We start from the raw sequence: 19925 nt of genomic DNA, 5'->3' as shown, positions 1-19925 counted from the left end.
AAATTGGTTTTTATTGATTGAGTAAAACTATACTGAATTGTGTAATTAAAACAACAAAAAATCAAAATATCCTTTGCATTGACATCTAATTAAAGAGAGGAAATAACATTTCTTGTTAACAAACTAAACCACATCTCTATCATGTTAGAATCAGTAACCCTTATTCTCTCATAACTATTTTTTTTACAGAATAAAAGATACAGTAAACATTCTCCCTACATCTTTTTTTCCCAATTCACAGCCCGTTTTCAGATAAGAACAAATCAGTCATTGACTTGAACCAGCTGACTAAAGTGAACTGAAAAATATACACACTCTAGATGCAATGCTGGAAATGTCAAATATACCTTACTACTTCAAAGAAGCTTCAGGCATTTAGGAAGTAACTTCCATTAAATATAGGGCCTAAATTGCCTTAAAACCTTGGCAGTAAACACACACAACATAATTTAATTATGTTATTATCGAGCTTTTAAATCTATTACTAGTTGATACTTCAAAATTCAATAGGGCTTATTTTGAAAGTAAAATCCAGTCTTATTTCAATTTAAAAAATATCTCTGTACTGATGTTAAATACATACATTGAGGTACAAGAGTATTAATTAGTGATATTTAATGCTCATATGTTTGACGTGAGGATTAGTTAATGCATATTATCTACCCCTGTTGAATCACAGCTTTTTTTTCCTAACATAGGAAAAAAACCATCATGTAAAGTTGCCTAATGTTGCTAACGCTCTCTGTGGTTCTCTGTGCTATACAACATACTGCCGTGCAGAGATCACAAATCAAATATTGCATGATTTAGCACCAGAACTGCTCTTACCAGGATAATAGCCCCCATACTATTATAAACATTTCTGATCAGTACTGTATTGTATTATGAAGATGGAAGTCTGTATCACACTCAGTGGTCACAGACAACTTGATATAGGAAATAACCAAGCATGCTTAGGTATGGCTGGAAAGCCAGGATTGTTGTACAGCAATTTAATACCTTCAGCTCTATGGAAAACAGTAATATCTCTTGCTGCAGAGGAATCTCCCCTGCCTGAACAAAGAAAAGTCTACTGACCATCACTCTTGCATTCCACCACATTCAGATCTGGGATCCTGGCTGGAGCAATGACAACTGGATGGAACACACCTCTAAATTTCATATCGGGTCCTGTCAAACAGAAGGACACTTTAGACAAAAGGCCACATTCCATAATCGCAATTCCAACATAGTGGAAATACAAAGTAAGCTATAAATGTAGCTCCATTCCATGCGTGCACACCGAAAATATGGTAATAGAAGACATTCTGATTGTACATACCCACAACAGTGTTTCCAACAACAAGAGGTGCTTTGGGGTGGGCAGCTTTCAGATCCTGTAATTCATCTAAGCTTATAGGAGAAATCCACATCATTCTCTCCCCATGAAAAACCAAAGTCCTTTTTGATTGATTTTCAGCCATTCTCTGATGTAGAAACATACAAGATTTACATATTTAAACACTGTCTTCCAGTACCTGAAGGGAGCCTACAAGAAAGCTGGGGAGGGATTTTTTATAAGGGCATGTAGCAAAAGGACAAGGAGAAACAGTTTTAAACTGGAAGAGGGTAGATTTAGACTAGATATTAGGAAGAAATTCTTTTCTGTGAGGGTGATGAGACACTGGAACACGTTGCCCAGTGAGGCTGTGAATGTCCCCTCCCTGGAAGTATTCAAGGCCAGGCTGGATGGGGCTGTGAGCAACCTGGTCTGGTGGAGGTGTCCCTGCCTACAGCAGGGAGGGTTGGAACCAGATGATCTTAGGGTCCCTTCCAACCCAAATCATTCTATGATTCTATTATATATACAGTTGGCAGAGTCTAACAGACACCTATGAGACTGGAAGAAAAAAGAAGATCTGAAAATACAGCAGTTCTACCTTCATCCTTCAAAGCAGCACAGAAATTGAACTGTCAGGCTGATCCTTGGCACAGTGGTGAATTTTTAGACTTCATGAGTGAAACATCTTCGATTCATTCCAATGGGCTAATAGACCAGATTAATAACAAATACAAGAAATAGCCCCTAAACAAAAAATGTATGAATACGATCTACAATTGCTGAAATGGATAGAAAAGTGATTTCAAATATTTGGAGAGTTGCTGGCACACTTAGTTCATTTGGAAATTATCAGTGATACCAGCAGCTGCATCCATTTATACATACATTTGGATGCCCAGACTGTCACTGTTCACTGATCACTTGGAAGCAACTTGTGAATTAATGTTGGTAAAAATATGCATAGTCAGAAATATCTACCTCACTGTTCTTAACTTCTTTCTGTAAGCAGATAACTAGTTATAGAGAACTTCATTTTGAATGTATAATAATGCAAAGCAATGAGTTTTTGTATTTTCTAGGGCAAACACTGCTGTCAATAATGAAGGATTATTAGCATTTTCCATTCCAGTGCCCTTATTTCGGACGCTTGTGTTTTTGACACACTTTAATCACTGGGGCTAAACACTGACCAGTCTAAGTGGCCATCTGAGGCTGACATTTTGATAGAATAGACCAGGAAAAAAAAACTATTAAATGAAAAAATGGGGAAAAGGCATTATTAAAACGTGTTTGTCATTCAGATTTCTGAGAAGCATTTGTACTTGTACATTCAGGTGCTGCTCAGAAAACCTGCTTTAGGCTACTTCTTTGTATTCTTACTGATTAATTCTGATCTCACTAATTCTGCATCTTTAGTTTTCCAATATGATTTTTTTTAATGTAAGTAATCTGGGAGATCACTGGAATACAATAATATCAATGCAGAATTATATTTAAGATGATATGGCATTTCTTCTGATGAATCACTGCTAAAAAGAGATTCAAAATGAGTCTTGAACTATGGACTACAATAAAGGAAAAGATAGACCTTAAGAGTAGACTAGAAGCTGCAAAAATTACCATTAGTTCTGGAGGAAATATAAGCTCCTGGGTGGGATCTAAGGGCTGGAATTCATCTAGTGAAAACAGTCTGACAGATACCTTAAAAGAGGAAGAAAACAAAACCAAGATTTTTTTCTCCTCGTTAGTTCAAAAACAATAACAAACAAACTAACAAACACACACCAAAAAACTGCAAGGGTTCCACTGAAGTCAGTATAAAATCAGTAACTTTATTACCGTTGGGATTTAATGCAAAATTGCCTAAATGGGAGGAGATGGCTGGGGAACAAGAGGGAGACACTGGACATTGTTTGCTATGTAACTGGGCATTGGCCAGCAAGTGGTGAACAACTGTGTTGTGCATCACTTGTTTTATGTATTCTTTTATCACAATCATAATTACTATATCTTCATTTTCTATCCTATTAAATTGTCTTTATCACATCCCACAAATTTTACCTTTTTTCCAATTATCTCTCCCATTTCACTGTAGGAAAAGTAAGCAAACAGATATGTGATGCTTATCTGTCTGAGGAGTTAAATCACAACAGGGTATAAAGGCAAGTAACTAAAGAACTAACTACTGGCTTCATCTAGTCCTGCTGTAAGAAAGTAGCTGGTTTCATGGCAACCTACAGTACTCAAAAGGCAGAAAAGCAGATCAGATAGCACTGAAAGAAAACTCAAAGTCAAACACACACATGCAGAAGAGATTTTACATAGTAGGGTAATAATAATTTTTTTTTTTTTTAGTAACATAACAGTTCTTTGCTTTTCTTAATTCACATTCAGATCATAACATTCAGCTACTTTCAATTCATCGCTCCTCATAGCTTCCAGGCAGTTCCACATATGCTCTGATTTTTTATACAATTCAATGATTACAGTATAAGTAAAGCTCAGAATATCTGCTACATCATCTTTACACAAAAACACACAAATAATTCTCAATTTTTTTAAGTATTTACAAATTAATTTTGAGGAATAATAAAATAGATGACATTTTTAAACATAAAATCAGATGATAGAAGGTGAATAAGGTAGAATAAAATGGCAGAGGATGAATACATCTTGAATACTTTCACAAGAAGAACTTATGCAAAATTCTTTCCTAAGTTTTACATCCAACCAGGACAGTTACAGTATGTAAAATATTACCTTCTCTTCTTTGTCAAATAAATCCTCCTGTTGATCCATGCAACATCTTCCATTTTCTTTATTCTGACAATGAAAACAAACATTCCTAAGGTAGGATTATCCCATCACTAAAATATTTCTCGTAATGGCAATGATTTAAAGCCTGCTTAAGCCATTCTCTCTTTACATTACATTTAAGAGCATCTTCTGACATTTCAGTGAAATTCTGAATGACATTTAATAATAAATGAAACTGGAAGCACTTGTGTTTAAGAAATAATATCCAATAATAGCTTAAAATCCTATGATATCAAAGTCCTTAATAGAAAATAATTCCTACTATATGAAATTCAGTGGAATTTTAAGAACACACATTCTCCATTATTTCCTTTATACACAGCCAGTTCAGTTTCCTATTTCTTTCACTTTGTCATGTTATTTTTGCCAGTACTGACCAATGGTAAAAAAATGAAAACAAGCCAGGTAGTAACTTTGGATTACCCTGCACAACCCAGGCTATACACCAAGTTCACCTGTGGCAACCAAAGAAAAAAAATATTTTTTTAAGTAGGTTAGGTGACTAGACACCTTGCTCAGATCTACATGTATAATGTATATCAGTATTATTCATGCTCCTCATGCACTTATCTCCATAGAAAAAACTTGAGTTCATGAACACCGTGACAGAACTAACAGGCATAATCCATTAATATTCTAGAGACTACTAAAATCACAAAACAGTGATGAAAGCACTCCTATAATCACTAATTCTTACCTTACAAAAGGTTTTACAGGCATCTAGAATTGGCCTATATCCAGTACAGCGGCACAAATTCCCTGGAAAAAAGGAAATCATTAACAAACATCTTTTTTTCTAAAGAACATGGGTTTTAAATGCTTTTATATGAGATTTCTGTTTTTGAAGCTCAAGGAAAAATGTTAGCCCTCTGAAAGACATAAAAAGATCACAATATCACAAGACTTAAGATCTCACAGCTCCTGAGAAAAAATGGCTTTTGTTTCAAAGTGGAAATGAAATATTTAAGAGCCTCTCTAGAATGAATGCTGACTACAGCTTACTATTCAGGAGATCGTAGAAGGTTCCTCACCCACTCAAAATCTTTTTCCATCCCTTTGGTCCATTCTTAATAGTGGAGGAGCTGAGCATTATACCTCCACCTAGTTCATCTCATTGTAACAGAAAACACCTTTGCCTCCGCTATGGCATAACAAGGTAACGGAGGATATTTTACCTGCAAAAAATGTTTCCATTTGCCCTTAATGAAGACAGCCTGCATATGTCTTTACCTTATTTGACTGTTTAATTCCTACCACAAAGGGGCCCTCCTCCCATAAGGCTTATGACACTCTCGACTCAAGATGTAACAGAATCTCAGAAACTTCCAGATACAGCTGTGTATCCAATCTGCTGTTATTTTTCACACACTGGAATTAAAACACTTCAAAAGATGCATATGAGGACATTTTTGTCACCTGTTCTTGAAACAATCCACAGCTCCATAGCTAGTTTTTCAGGAAAAAAGAATGACAGGAAATAACAGTAACTCTGTTGGGAATCACACTTTAGAGTGCATACAAACATGTGTACTCGCACAGACTTGCACTCACATACATAAAGAACCAGAAGAAAATGGTTTGATGAAATAAATACAAATTAGAAGTGACCATACTTACCAGCCAGAGCTGCAGTCATCTGCTCTGAAGTTGGTTCTGGGTGGTTTCTTAACAAAGTATATATGGACATCACCATTCCCGGGGTACAGAAACCACACTGGGAGCCATGGCACTTGGCAAGCCTTTCCTGAAATGAAACACCACAAACAGCACTCTTCTCAGTGTAGCCATACTAAATGCTGTCTTGAGAATAATTCTGAACTACTGAGGAAAACAATTTAAACATGGTCAAATAATTATTTTGGTTATGATGCCCTAGCACATATTACCAAGGAAGCTAACTAACCTTCAGTAGTTTTCCATCTCTTTTACACCACAGAAAGGGCACTGTCCAAGATGTGCTATTAGCATAAATGGCACAAATCTTAAGAATTAAATATTTGATCTGGATGGCAGTATTACAAGGGCCATCACGAGCCAAACATCATCAGTCTTGATAAACCAACCAATAAGCCAGAAACTAGTGTTGCATTCTGTTATAATTTAGCAGGGAAAATAATCAAAGCCTGATTTGACAAGGGGGTTGTACGAGATGATCTCTAGAGGTACCTTCCAATCCCTCCCATTATGTGATTGTGTGAAACTCCCATGCCCTAAAAATGCTGTCACTACATACAGTCCATACAAAGGAATAAATAAGTACTCTTCTTACCAAATGATACTTTATTCTCACCTGCACTGGATGAATTCCGGTTTTTGTACTTCCAAGACCTTCCACTGTGGTGACTGCCATACCATACAAGGAGCAAATGGGAAGCAAGCATGCATTTGCTGAATAGTGTCTTTGGAACATTAAGAGGAATAAAGAACCACAACTGAATACTACTTTGCAGTAAATCAAGACCTACTTTATACTTACGAAGTCGTCACTGCTATCATTTGGAATGAGAGGAAACTAAGCCATTATAGAAAAACCTCCTTACTAGCTGTGCCTCATGTCCCCAGACTGTATCTACAAGGGCATAATATCAACAGTTGTGGAGAATTTATATCTTCCTTAATAATTCAGTCTTTTCTAATTGTCCTCTCATCAATCCTACCCACAAGCACTTTTCAAGTGTTTTGGAGGAGGTAAATGGGGAGAGTTGGTGTAGATCTCTGCAGGAAACAACTCCTTTGCTGATAAAACTGACATTCAAATTTCTGATCCAAAGGAAATTCTAATGTACATATATATATGAATACCTAATTCTAAATAGGAACAACATATCAAAATGAAGATTCTGGAAAGCTTTTCATAAAATGTTTTGTTTTACCATAGTTTAAAAATTTGTTTTTGGTAATTTCATTCTGATTCTTTTAATTTCAACTCACCTAATAACATTAAACATTCTATTTACACTGTATTCCAGTGGAATGCAATTGTCTAAATGAACAACTAGCACATTGTGATCATTCCTCCACCCACCCTAAAAAACATTACATTGACAATTACATTACCATTTAACAATTTCACTGAAGTTTTCCCAATCTCAATGTAATTCATTTCCACTTTCAGTTTAATGACAAAACTACCAGGCATAATCCATTAGCACCTTGAGGCTCAAAGTCTTTTTTTGGAGAGGAGAGTGAAGGGTGAATTGAGATCACCTTATAGTTTTGTCCACCCTATCTTCAAATGAGTAATGAGACAAAACTGAGAGAAGCTATGTTCTGGTGGTCAGGACAAAGGATGCTAAACATTAATGTCTCCTAAAGAGAGAACTCCTCACTGCAGCTGTCAGCATATATTAACAAAAAAAGCATTTCAGCATAACATCAGCAAATACACAGCACAGTTGAATTAACAGAATTTTTATCCTTCAGATTAAATCTTCTTTTGGATTATTTTACTAATAAGTGCAGATTTTACAACTGTATTTTTACAGTTTCATACGTTCATACGTGGAAACTGTATCTACAGTCATAAAATACGACACAGAGCTTTTCAGATTTCTTGTTAAGGATACCGTATCTTTTTTGAAGTCGGCTCATAAGTTGATATCATCACCGTGCAGGCACCGCAGCCACCTCCTCCACATCCATACTTAGTTCCTGTAAGACGAACTGAAATTCTGCTATTAGGGAAAAAAAAAACTATTTCTGCTTTTATTCTGTTATAAAGATTGAGGACCATCTTACTTTCCTGACTTTTGATGAAATATCTAACTGGTTACACTCAGTATCATATATATTGCATTGCTTTATTTACTGGAATACATATTTAGCAAACAAACAAAAAAAAGATTGAAGCTAAGGAATGACACAAGCAAAATGCTGTTTTCAAGGAAATAGGAAACTCAATTCTGAATTCTTCTGGGGGAGGAATAATCTGGGACAGAAACAGGAATAAAATGGTTTCACAATAATTTTACAGCAGGGTACTGAAACTAACATTTCAATTTTCCCGAGAAGTGCCACTGGAAAAGTAAGGCCCATCTATAGTCAACATTAGCCATCCTCCTAGTGATTTGTGTGGAAGCTTGACATGAAAAAGATCAGTACCTCAATCTGGCAGAGTGGTTTTAGATACAGTTGTGCATGTACATCTCAGGGAATGGCACATTATCATAAAGACATAAATAGCAAAATGCAGGAACACTCTAAGTTGATAACTGAACTGTAAAGTAAAAACATCAAGTAGCTCCTGAGAACAAATTAATCTTATCCTCATTTTGAAGACGGAGTGCAAGGATATAGCAAGGTTAAATGATTCTTCAAAGTGTCAGATCAAGTCAGTGAAGAATTATGTATGGGACCACTCACCAAAATGCGCTTTAACCAGTGAAGTACAACTCTTACAGTAAAGTTGGTACAGAGCTATGCTTTTTAGTTCAATGGAGTTTGAACTTGTTCAGATCACTGAATAATTTCTTAAGTACCAGAACTACAGAAACTTATTCTTCTCCAGGCTCCTCCCTATGACTGGCCAGTAAGGAAAATGTTCCAGTTTAAGTTTTTCATTTGAGACATTTATAAAAACTCTCTGTTGTGTGAATTCTCTAGTGTATGGCACCTGTCACTATGTTCTTTAGGGATATGTTTGAGGCTAGGAAGCTACCAAATAGGAGATTCAGCTCTTTACATCTGCTCTCTGATCCTGGCTCAGGGTCCCTAACATAACACATCACTCAGCAGTATTAGAAACACTGGGTTCTTGATGCAGCAGGTTCCAGAAAAATGGTAACAGCTGAGTGCAGACACACAGTCAAACCTCTGAAAAGATTAACAGAAAGACAGGAAAATCAGAGCAAGTATTGCAGAATTGGTAACAACACAGAAAGCCACTAAACTGTGGAGTGAAACAACACAGGAGTGGAAATAGTCTGCAAAAAGAAAACTGGCAAGAGTGAGTTCTAGTCCTTTCAAATTCTGGTGTTTTTTTTTTTTCTTTTCTGTTTCAGAAACAGAATTGTTCACATTTACTTACTATGAAAACTTATTTGGTTGTGGTTTTTCATTTCTTTGTTTTGAGTTTAGAAATCTAGTTGGTGTACTTAGAAGAAAATGACATTATTACAAAATTCCTGTAGACTTAGGCCATCGTCACAAGGTCTTTCTTCTTACCAGAGACAGAGACTTTCTACAAAACTTGGAGACTATTACTGTTATGTTTTATTCATACTGGCCAAAAAGTTCTTAGGAACAGACAGACAGATACACACATGCAAATAGTGCCTAATAGGATTGCTTGTTTGTTTAGGAAACTCAGCTAAAAACACAGCAGCTCACTGAAGAGCATTTGACTTAAGAACTTCATACTGTTTAATACAGCTATTTTACCTTAAGGAAGTCACAGCTTCTTTAACCTGGTAAACAGCCTTTTAAGCGTCATTTATGAGAAGTCTACTTGAAGAAGGCTTTTAACTGAGCAACTTCAAAGAAGAAATAAGAAAAGGATACGTCTCTTTCGCAGATAAAACAGCAGCATCTGTTCAGGGTCAGCATTCTTCTCTATTATCTGCAGTAAAAAGTAAAAACAAACTTTAAGAAAGTAAAGCTTTTCAAAATTCATGGCACAGGCTACATTCCTAGAAAGCCAGAACATAAACATTCTCTGGTTCTCTGTCATAGGACTACTTGTATTGCCAAAGCCTACAGGAGAGTTTGGACTTCTGAAAATTCCTTCAGAGACAGATATGTTTACAGGATCTACTAAAAATAAATGAAAGGTCATACTGGGGGAATTGACCTTTCACCACACTACAAATAAAAATGCAACAGGATTTGGCTACAACAGAGGTAGCATAGCATAACAAATTAATCATTTGCAGATTTTAGAGTCTCTCTGCCACTTGAAGCTACTACAGTGAACACTAGAGGAAGCCTCTAAGGCTGACAGAAGGAATATTTTTTTCCTAGTTTTGTTTATATAAACTTTCACTTTCTTACTACACTAACAACTGAGAGCAATAAAAATGCCCGCATTCTTGTCTCCAGTAGAGGATTTCTTATTCCATTGCTTAGAATCACCTAGTTCTTTGCAGTTGCATTTAATCAATAACAAGTTTTGGTTTGCTCTTGCATTATTACATTTATAATGACTCGTAGTCTGGATTTTGGCACTTGAGTCTCGCTGACTAGCTTAAGCACCTCTGTAAATTCTCCAATAAACTCTGAAGATGAGAAGTCAGGCACATACAAATGAAAAACTAGTTCACTCATCAGTCAAATCTGATAGCCAACTGAAAGTTCACTTCATAGTGACGCATTCTGTTTTCCCCCAAACTCGGCAGAACTAGCTAAAATGGGATGTTTTAAGGAACAGCTGTCCTCCTCTGACACTTCTCCCTTACTTCCAGTATTTTTTGGATGCCAAAGAACTAGTCAGCCATAATACTAGCTTATTTATATTCCAAAGGCTTTGGAAGGATTCAGTTATGCTCTCCAATCTGAGAAAACTAAATCCTACCACGCCTTTCGGGGATACTTCTGAAACAGCAGTTGCCCTTTCTCCAGGCTTCCCAGTGACACTTACCTTTCTCCCATTCACATAGAAAATCAACTCCTCAGCCCCCACCGCCTCTCGCTGAGACATAGCGTCCCAACCCGGAACCTCCAGGGCAGCAAATCCCAGACAGTCTCGGCAGCAGCCGGAAAGCCCTCGGGCGAGCAGGGCGGAGCCGTGCCGCAGCGGGTGGACCGGGGCAGCGGCAGAGCCGGGGGAGGCAGCCTGCGGAGCAGCTCGGCCAAAGTCAAGACAGACCGCGGTGGGTGGCACGTTGGGTAAACACGTCTGATTTAAATTTCCTACGGCCACTTTGGGAAATTTTCAAATGAAAGCTCTGGAATACTTTATCTGTTAATTTCAATGTGTCCGCTGTTTATGTATTAAAAAATATTCGTACTTAGAGGACACAAAATAAATTCTAAGGCTGCAGCTGCAACCAGATTCTTCTTCCCTGAACGGTTCAGGACCCTTCTGCATTGCAATGTATGCACCCACGGCCATCTGAGTTCAGGACAGCTGGTTATATATATTGGTCACATAAGAGATGGCTGTTACAGTTACCTTTATTTAAGTAGAAAACTTTGTTGTTTAATAAAATAGATGAAATCTCTTGGGAAAATTCAGGTATATCAGTCTGAGAAGTAGAACACATTTTAGGCATTTCGGGAAGGAGAACTTATTGATTCCTCTGAGAAGACATATTCATCTATGAGTGACAAAAGAGCTACGTAGCTTTACTTAATTAGTGTTGCTTATGTGACCTCAGAAGTTATGAGTCACTTTTTTTGTCTTAATATTTCAGCTAATCATACAATTTATTTACTTCATTCTGTTAAGGTAGCTTAAAATATTGACACACCTCCCACTTTCTCCAAGGACAAATATTTCCACCGAGCAAAATGAACTAAGTGAACTGCTAGTACTTTCTACCAGGGCTGCTCTGAAAATAATGCCTCCTATTTTGTTATGGTGGCCCACGGTGTCAGAGGATGCTATGGCAGTAGAGGTTGAACCTTCCCACCAATATCCTGTTACATATTGTTGCTGCGTGACAGATGGCAGCAGAGGGGCAGACTGACAAGGAAGTGGAGATGAAGCAAAGGGAGGTCACTGAATTCCTCTGTGCGGAACAAATGGTGCCCACTGGCATTCAGCAACCCTTGCTGGAAGTTTATAGAGACCAAATTGTGGAACTGAGCACAGTGAGGCAGTGGGTCACCTCTGCTGGTGCAAGCTTTTACAAATATAGCATACAGGCTCTTGTTATAAAATAGGGTTTTGTAGCTGAGAATTTTCTCTATCAAATAGTGATATTGTGCTTTTTGTTATAGTTCCTAAGGAAATAAACAGGAGGCATTACTTTTGGAGCCACCTATGTAACAGTCAAGTTTCCAAATTAATTTTAAATTGTGATTAAACCCAGCAATTAGTGATGGTAAGACCCATGGAAATTATGCATAAATTTGTACTCAAAAAATATTGTTCGTTAACTTCAAGAAATTCTAAGCATTTATAAGGGCTACTTGCACAACTGTGGGTTTATAGAATCACTGATTCTTCTTCCTGTTTAAGTATATTGAAGCAATTTTCTTAAAAATTTTTGAAACAATCAAAATCTTTCAGTGATAAACTAAACTATAAAATATATATTAAAAAATAATTGCATTAGCACAAGGAAGAAAAAACAACTTTGATGGTAAAAACATTAGTCCAAAGTACCTTATCCTCAGCAAATAAATAAAAGATCTTAATCCCTGTGACAGCTACAGGTGCAATTTTATCTGGAATATTATGAGCTGTTTTTACATCATTTTTTCCTTGCTTCTAATGCACCAGTGGATCTGGTAAAAAAAACCAACACATTTAGTGAAGATTCAGTAGGTAATCCAGCATTATAAATAATGCAGAGCCTAGAGTGGCCATTTTATAGGATAAATATAATAACTAGAACTCAGATAAAAACAGAATAAATGTTATCTCGTTATATAGCATCAATTTGAGCAGCTTCAGTGACAAAAAGATGGAAAACAATGAAACAAGCACTGTAATTAATAACGGTGATGTGACTTCAGACGTACTTTAACTTCCACCCTCTTTCAGGTCACTTTATCGTTATTTACTCTGAAAGACATCTGTACAGATACAAGTTGAAGAAAGTAAGGCTTATGCCCAGGTCTTACAGTTTGACTTAAAATTGCATGAAACAGCAGCCCAACTGACAGTAATGAAGGCAGTGTTGAACAGCAAGACCTTCACTGAAAAAAAAAATAAATTGAAACTATCCCAAAACATTCCTTTTTCTTTTTTTTTTTTCTCCCCTGAGAAAAGAAACGAACTTCTGTTTCTCGCTCTCAAACCACAGGCAATAGAGACGAATAACCATTTAGAAAACAAACAAACAAATGAAATCACTGTGTCACACTGCTGCAATGCCAGCACAGGGAATACAAGTTGTAGCAGGTGCTTCTTTCAGATTTCTAATGACACAGCTAGTGATGTTGATACACAGAGAAGTGAAGAGCAGTGCGTATAATCCTTTCTTTAATAATACTGGATCAGGATAGAATCTATCTTTCCATCCATTACCACATCTCTTCATAATGATTTTGCCAATATAGCAACATACACTATATCTCAGAAAGAAAGAAGATTGGTGAGAATCCTGTCAAAACTGCTGTTGAGAGCCTTACTGAAGTTGGGTAAAAAAACATCCACTGCTGTCCCCTCACTCACCAAGCTAATTGTCTCACTGAAGAAGGTTATCAGGTCAATCAAGTACAATCTTCCCTTCATAAATCCATGCTGACTATTCTCAAACACCTTGTCTTTCAAATGTACAGAAACCAGGATTTTCTTACTCACCCAGGTTACAATGCTACAAAAGCTACAATGAAGTACAAAGAGTACTAGTTTTTGTTTGTTGGTTGGTTTTTTAAACTTTACAAATGTAAGAGTATCAGTTACTTATAAAAGGTTACCAGATGAGATCAAAGGTCTAGTTTACTGAAGAACTGCTGAGTCTGTAAAGGTTTCATGCATGAATAACCTTAAATAAAGTATTAAAAACAGTAACCCCTCATGGACTGTTCTTCCATTAATTTGTCTGATTAATGCTGTGTGAAGAATCACCTTCTGTAACAAGTGACTTATTTTATCTCATTAGAAATGAGATACAATTATCTTGGTTCCAAAGTGAGTCTCAACCTTAACCAAGATAATCCACAGAAGCTGTGTAGGTTGTGAGCTACAGCCTGCATCTAGCAGGATTAGTAATTTAGATAATCCCACAAAAATTGTTAGTCTGATGACAAGGCATAAGTGATTTGTAAGGATCCAGAGGGGAAACAGTCTAAAAACTGATAGTTGAGTGATATAGTAGGGTTGTAGTGTTTGTTATACTAGCACACTCTCAACTGAAAATTCAAATGATTGTTTCATCTGGATCCTATTTAATACTGAGCTTCTAATGCAGTGCTACTTTCTTTCTGGTTGCCTATGCCACATATAGGGGTTTCTGTCTAAAGTTTCTAAAAATGAGATCTCTGCATTCAAATTTCAGTGTGATTCTGTCAGATGAAAACAACAGCAACAGCAAAAAGAAAAAACAAACAAACGAACGAAGAAAGCAAACAAACCTAAGGCTCTCTGCATCTGTATTTGGGATGCTTATACCTGTTCCAGCTAGCACTGATAAATTATTCTGCTCACAGTACATACACAGAAATCACAGTAAAATTCCCAAACGTGACTGTTTTTATTCTCGTTCAAACTTATACTTTTCTTACAAATTAATAAGTGCTCCAAATCCTTTGAACAGATTATAAATTAATAACCAAAAATTCAGAACACAAGAATGAATCCTAACCTGAATTTACCACCTTCGGTAAACAATTGTGTCCTCTTTGTAGGGATCTCTTCTGAGGAATTCCACTTTTAAGTCTTTGTTTTACATTTATCTATCAAAGAACAATAAGCATTCTATACTACTAAACTATATTTTTTGAAAAAAAAAAATACCATTTCAGAAGTATTGTTCATAAAGGCAATTCTCTTGTCTTCTTCAAATAAATTTTGATTTACTTTTACAGCTTCTTTTCTTTTTTACTTTATAGACTGGGGAATACAGAAATTGTGTATCTGTAAACTGATCCCCACGTCTTAATTTTCTGTGAACAAAAGAAATAGAAAACATCATGTGAGTATCAGCATACATCTGTGTAGCTACAATAACAATCGCAAATGGTAAATAATTCCACTGAAAACTCATTTTATAGAAAACAAAAACTTTTGAAATAGCAAGGCATAGATAATACTATTTTTGAAAATAAAGCTAAAAATCATAGTCAAGTAATCTAAATTCTCAAGTGAATTCCAATTTTTTTTCTATTTTTCCTTTACTGTCTCTTTCCAGAAATACAAAAACTTATTATCCAAAAGGAGAATGTGTCAATGATATAATATCACAGCATCTATTTAGCATCCAATTAAAATGAGTAAAAGAAAAATGCAACTGTAATCCTTTAGCCTTTTTTTTTCAATTTTACAAACACGATTGCTCTAATACTTCTGAAAAACAAACAAATGGTTTTATAAATTACAGACATTTCTTACTTTGCTTTTAGCTTCTATTCATCCTTAGTCTGACTGCTTCAGTTAATTGTTTGCTTGCTTACAGAGGTAAACAAAAATATTTTGTGTGTATAAAAATACTGTGCTGAAAATTTCAGTTTGTGGCTTTATTTTCTTCTCCTCTCATTTCACCAACATACTCCCTTCTGCACCTGCCTTGTACAATAAATTGTGAGAACCCTTTAACTCAACAGACTACTGTAGGAAAGTCCCAATACTGCCTTTATCTCATGAGTTTGCAAGCTATCAGTACACACAGAGCATACTTTCTCCTTAGATTAGGATTAAAAAACAAACACAAAAGCTGGTGGCTAAAGCTGTCTGAATATGTTCAGGAGTTATTTTCCACTTAACAGTCCATTGAGATTTAGGTCTACAAGTACACAGTTGGTACAAATACACTAATTTTATTAATGGATGTTTGAAATCCTCTCTTAAATTTGAATAGCTATGACAATCTACACCATATCTTCAAAAAAATCTTGGAAATCTTGTACTACTAAATTGAGTAAGAACGCTGAGCTAGATAACTAATTATCTAAATTATCAAAACTATCTAAATGCCAGTGCTCTGTCACCTGCACTGTGAAGAAGTTCCCACACACATTTGTGTGGAACTTTCTGCGCCTCAGTTTGTGGCCATTGCCCCTTGTCCCATCATCACACACAGCTGAGAATAGTTCCTTTGCCTCCTGCTGCTTAGATATTTATAGACATGGATCAGATCCCCTCAGAGTGTTCTTTTTTCAAGGTTGAACAGTCCCAGGTCTCTCAGCCTTTCCTCATAAGGGAGGTGTTCCGTGCCCTTTATCATCTTTGTGGCCCTCTGCTGGACTCTTTCAAGGAGATCCCAGTCTTTTTCGTACTAGGGAGTCCAGAACTGGACACAATACTCCAGGTATTATTCTCAACTGGTATAAAAAGTTTAATCGTAATCTAAATATGTCTTACTCTGGTGCCTGGATATCCTGTCACACTAACAGGAAACATTTTATATGAACACTGAGGTATCATTCCATTCCAGTTTGCAAAATAAGTAGTTCAATTTCTTAGGAATTTGGGAGTTTTAATAGCCAATCTTTATTAAGTTATATACTGCAAACAAAATAGATACCTACCGGTTTAGAGAGGGTTCTTTGTAGCAAATAGCAGCTCTTGCTCTAACTGGTTGTGCTGAATTTTCTTCTAGAATTTGGGGGGATTTAGGTAAGGAAGGGTGAGAAAACTCACTAGCATTTGTCACATCTTGCAAAGCTGTTCTCCCTGTGAAAAAAAAACCTTTTATATGTTTCGTTTTAATTATTTTATGAACTGTTAAGTAAAATTTCAATTTGAATTATCCTTAATTAGTATCTGTCGCTCCAAAAATAATGCTTTCTATTTATTTCCATGGAAACTACAACAGATAGGAAAAGCACAATAACACTATTTAATAAAGCAAATTCTCAGCTACAAAACACTGTTTTTCAACATAGTCATCACTATTAGCTGATTTGAACAGATCAGTTGATTGAGACAGTCTTCATTTTGTGATGTGACTGCTGTGCATGGCCATCCAGAACGTTGCCTGTCTTTCACATTCACTGTTGCCTCCTCTGACACACACCACCCACCACCTCACTGTGCTCACATCCACTGTCTTGTTTCCATAAACATTCAATAATTGTTAATGAATGTCAGTGGGTGCCATTTTTTCCACATGGAGGACTTCAGAGACACACCTTCACTTCATACACACGTCTGTGTCAGATGCCATTTTGTCAGACCAGATAACCAGTGTCTGTCTCTGATGTCATGGGCTGAAACAATAAAATTCTGCTTTCAGAGCAGCCCTTGTATTTCCTATAATTCAGGTACTTTGGCTATTATTCCTGCACTGAAGGTTCTCTGCAAAGAATGGAATGTGATCAAAGAGAAGGCTGTTACAACAGCATTCAGCCTAACCTAGACTGGAGCTGTTTGAGGTCTACCATAGTTCTTGGGACAGAATCAAGCCCCAAAGGTGCCCTAATCTGCAGCTAGCACAGACAATGTTACAGTTTAAGAAACAAAACTTCAGACAGATCATGGCCTTAACTGCAGGGGGTTGGCACACCTGTGTTATCTGGAGGAACAAAACTGTTCTAGAATTCCCTACAGCTAACAATATCTTTCAATTTTGCACCTGCTCTACAAGCATACATGCATAAACTAAGCACAGCAAGGTGATTAAGTGAACCTCCTAAGCTTCAAAACTGTATACTACAGAGCTATTTGAGATGCCTTGTATTTTCAATCATTGAAAATATCAAAATGAAATACCCTACTAAGAAGCAATCAGCCTCAGAAGCACAATCAACTTTGTGAAAACTTTATAAGATCAAATACAGAATGCCAGACTAGACTTCAATACGTAGTTTGGAGATAAATATTTTGATAACTTGAGTGAAATAGTGAAATTATTACATTGCTCCAAATTTCAAAAAATTCTAGGGTATTCAGTGGATCACAGACTTTAGAAAGCACACATATGTAATGCAGGTACCAATCCAAGATGAAATAAACACAGCCTTAATCTGAATTCCTTTCAGTTTCCTCCAGGAGTGTACATTCACTGCTGAAACAGATCAAGTCTTAGAGTTACTGCACACAGATGAGAAAATACTGGATGCAGTTTTTCAATGGTACAGAAACTGAAACTCTCATATTTCACATTTTGAGAATGAAGTCTTAACCCACCTTCAGTTGTCTGAGGCAGAAAATGCTTGCTATTGATCACACAGAGTAAATTCATACACATATTTGATACATGTTGGCTTTTCTCTTGGACCTATTTTGAGACTACTACATTGTAACATCGCATGTAATCCTACTTTATGGAAACTACTCTTCTGTTTCTGTTGCCCATCTATAAAGGGAACAGTATGCATTCACATTTCTTTTATATAAAACTTCAAGTTACTTTGTCTTTTTAATCCCACTTTTCTGAATCATACAACATTCTTGTGCAAAATGAATACAGGTTCCATTTATAACTGCTCCTCAAGAACAGAGACTACTTAATCTGCATGACAAAATGTCTTTCTTGGACACATTGCAAAGTAGCAGTGATATTAGTTACCACAATTTTAAAATACATTGAGACTGATATAAGAATTGTTTTAGTAATTTTCGACCTTACCTTTACATCTCTATTTCATCCACTGTAAACAAGGAATTAGAGAATGCATTTTTATCATTATTCCATGCAGAAGCTAATTTAAATGCTTGGGGTTATTTTTCCCCATTTTCATATACTTACCTTGATAACATGTCAAAGTCTTTTCATAAATCTCTTTAGAAATATGATCTGATTTTTGCTGTGTTTTTCCAGAATCCAGTTCTTCATCTTGATCAGTTTTCCCTAAAATTTCAGAATTTTTCAGTGTAGAGTTCATGGAAGCATTGAGGTTATCAAGAGCTGTGAACTTCATTTCAGGAAATTCTTCCTGGAAAAAGTTACCTGTATTTACTGTCATATTCTTAGAACAATCTACAGATAAGGATTCTACAATTTCTAATTTTTGGACCATGGGTTTTAACTTGTTCATAAAGGAATCCATCTTATGAGAGACTTCCTGTTCCTCCAAAAAATTCACTTGTCCCTGATTGATACGTCTGAAATAATTCTTTTTTTGCCTGCTCTCTGTAATACCAGAACTAAGGCTTCCTTTTTCTTTTACTTGATTATCACAAGTATTACTAACATTAGATTCTTTATGTGCTGTTGGTGCAGAATCTACAATCTTTAATGTATCAGCATTGTTGCCAACATTTTCTGTGGAGGCCTCAGCTTGCAGTGTATTTATAGCCATATTATTACTCTGAGCAACTAAAGCTCCTTGAGATTGCTGAGTTTCAGTTATTTTATTTCCATAAACAGCCTGTGCGCATAACCCTTCTTTATTTTTTAATTTCTCACTTTTGCAAAGTGAGAATGTTGTAAGATCTTTAGTTGGTATTACATATGCTTTACAGGCAGCCTTTGCCAATGTATGTTTTAATCTGCCTGCTGAAAAATTACCACTCTTTTGATCTACTTTTTGAGTAATTTTATTTACACTGTCATTTTCAGTTTTAGTTTGTCTGTAACCACCTTTTTTGTTGCATTTACTCTTTAAAATATTCTTCGGGTCTTGTTTTCCCTTGCTGTCATGTTGGCACCTGTCTGTTTGAGACTTTTTCGAACCATATTCTTCATACTTCCCATTATCTGCTTTACAGTATTTGGCTGTGTTCATTTCAGAAGGGGTTTGAATAGTTTTCCTGTTTCTTTGCATTCTCACACATTTCTCATTTTCATGTAGAAAGTCCTGCTGTAAAGGTGGTACAGGAGAGGTGGTATCCTGGAACGCCAAACTTTCAGCACAACAAACTTGAGGTGGGATCTCTTTACTAGGTAAGTTTGAGTCTGCTTTTTTTATTTTGTTTTCCACATCTTCCAGTGTTTCTGAGGAAACTTCTTTATTTGCTTCTTGCTCTTGTTTTTGATGCACTAGGCTAACAAGATATGTTCTTCTAGCATCTGTATCCTTACTAAGATTATTTTGGTCTTGATTACGGTCATTGTTATTCAATAAATTCTGTTTCTCT

At 36.2% G+C, this 19925-nt stretch overlaps 2 protein-coding genes across 2 annotated transcripts in view; both read right to left on the bottom strand.

The window, feature by feature from the left end:
* AOX1 (aldehyde oxidase 1) overlaps positions 1-10816 on the bottom strand; it is a 40119-nt gene extending 29303 nt beyond the window's left edge. Inside the window, exons 1-10 of the mRNA XM_065750370.1 lie at positions 10713-10816; positions 9638-9695; positions 7705-7801; positions 6429-6537; positions 5756-5882; positions 4836-4897; positions 4082-4144; positions 2942-3022; positions 1322-1466; positions 1078-1170 (exon numbers count right to left, since the gene is read on the bottom strand). Coding sequence (XP_065606442.1) covers positions 1078-1170; positions 1322-1466; positions 2942-3022; positions 4082-4144; positions 4836-4897; positions 5756-5882; positions 6429-6537; positions 7705-7801; positions 9638-9695; positions 10713-10772 — 895 coding nt within the window. The 5' untranslated portion in view covers positions 10773-10816. The remainder of the gene's footprint in view (positions 1-1077; positions 1171-1321; positions 1467-2941; positions 3023-4081; positions 4145-4835; positions 4898-5755; positions 5883-6428; positions 6538-7704; positions 7802-9637; positions 9696-10712) is intronic.
* Positions 10817-14428: 3612 nt separating this feature from the next.
* On the bottom strand, positions 14429-19429 carry LOC136057599 (uncharacterized). Its single transcript, XM_065750368.1, has 3 exons — positions 18595-19429; positions 16433-16577; positions 14429-14851 (listed from the first exon to the last, which is right to left on the bottom strand). The coding sequence occupies exons 1-3, from the start codon at positions 19145-19147 to the stop codon at positions 14746-14748; spliced, it is 804 nt and encodes a 267-aa protein (XP_065606440.1). The 5' UTR covers positions 19148-19429; the 3' UTR covers positions 14429-14745.
* Positions 19430-19925: the final 496 nt, after the last annotated feature.

This window comes from Cyrtonyx montezumae, unplaced genomic scaffold, assembly GCF_038088225.1.
Source record: "Cyrtonyx montezumae isolate F1298 unplaced genomic scaffold, pur_monq_1.0 scaffold_7, whole genome shotgun sequence".
Taxonomy (NCBI): Eukaryota; Metazoa; Chordata; class Aves; order Galliformes; family Odontophoridae; genus Cyrtonyx; species Cyrtonyx montezumae.
The sequence above is the reverse complement of the archived record's forward strand: the minus strand, read 5'-3'. Positions and strand labels throughout refer to the sequence as shown.

Coding starts and splice junctions, on each gene's coding strand:
- LOC136057599 (XM_065750368.1), bottom strand. CDS start 19,147: ATGGCTATAAATACACTGCAAGCTGAGGCCTCCACAGAAAATGTTGGC. Junction 16,578..18,594: donor GACTTTGACATGTTATCAAG/GTAAGTATATGA, acceptor TTTTTTTCACAG/GGAGAACAGCTTTGCAAGAT. Junction 14,852..16,432: donor AAAGAACCCTCTCTAAACCG/GTAGGTATCTAT, acceptor TTTTGTTCACAG/AAAATTAAGACGTGGGGATC.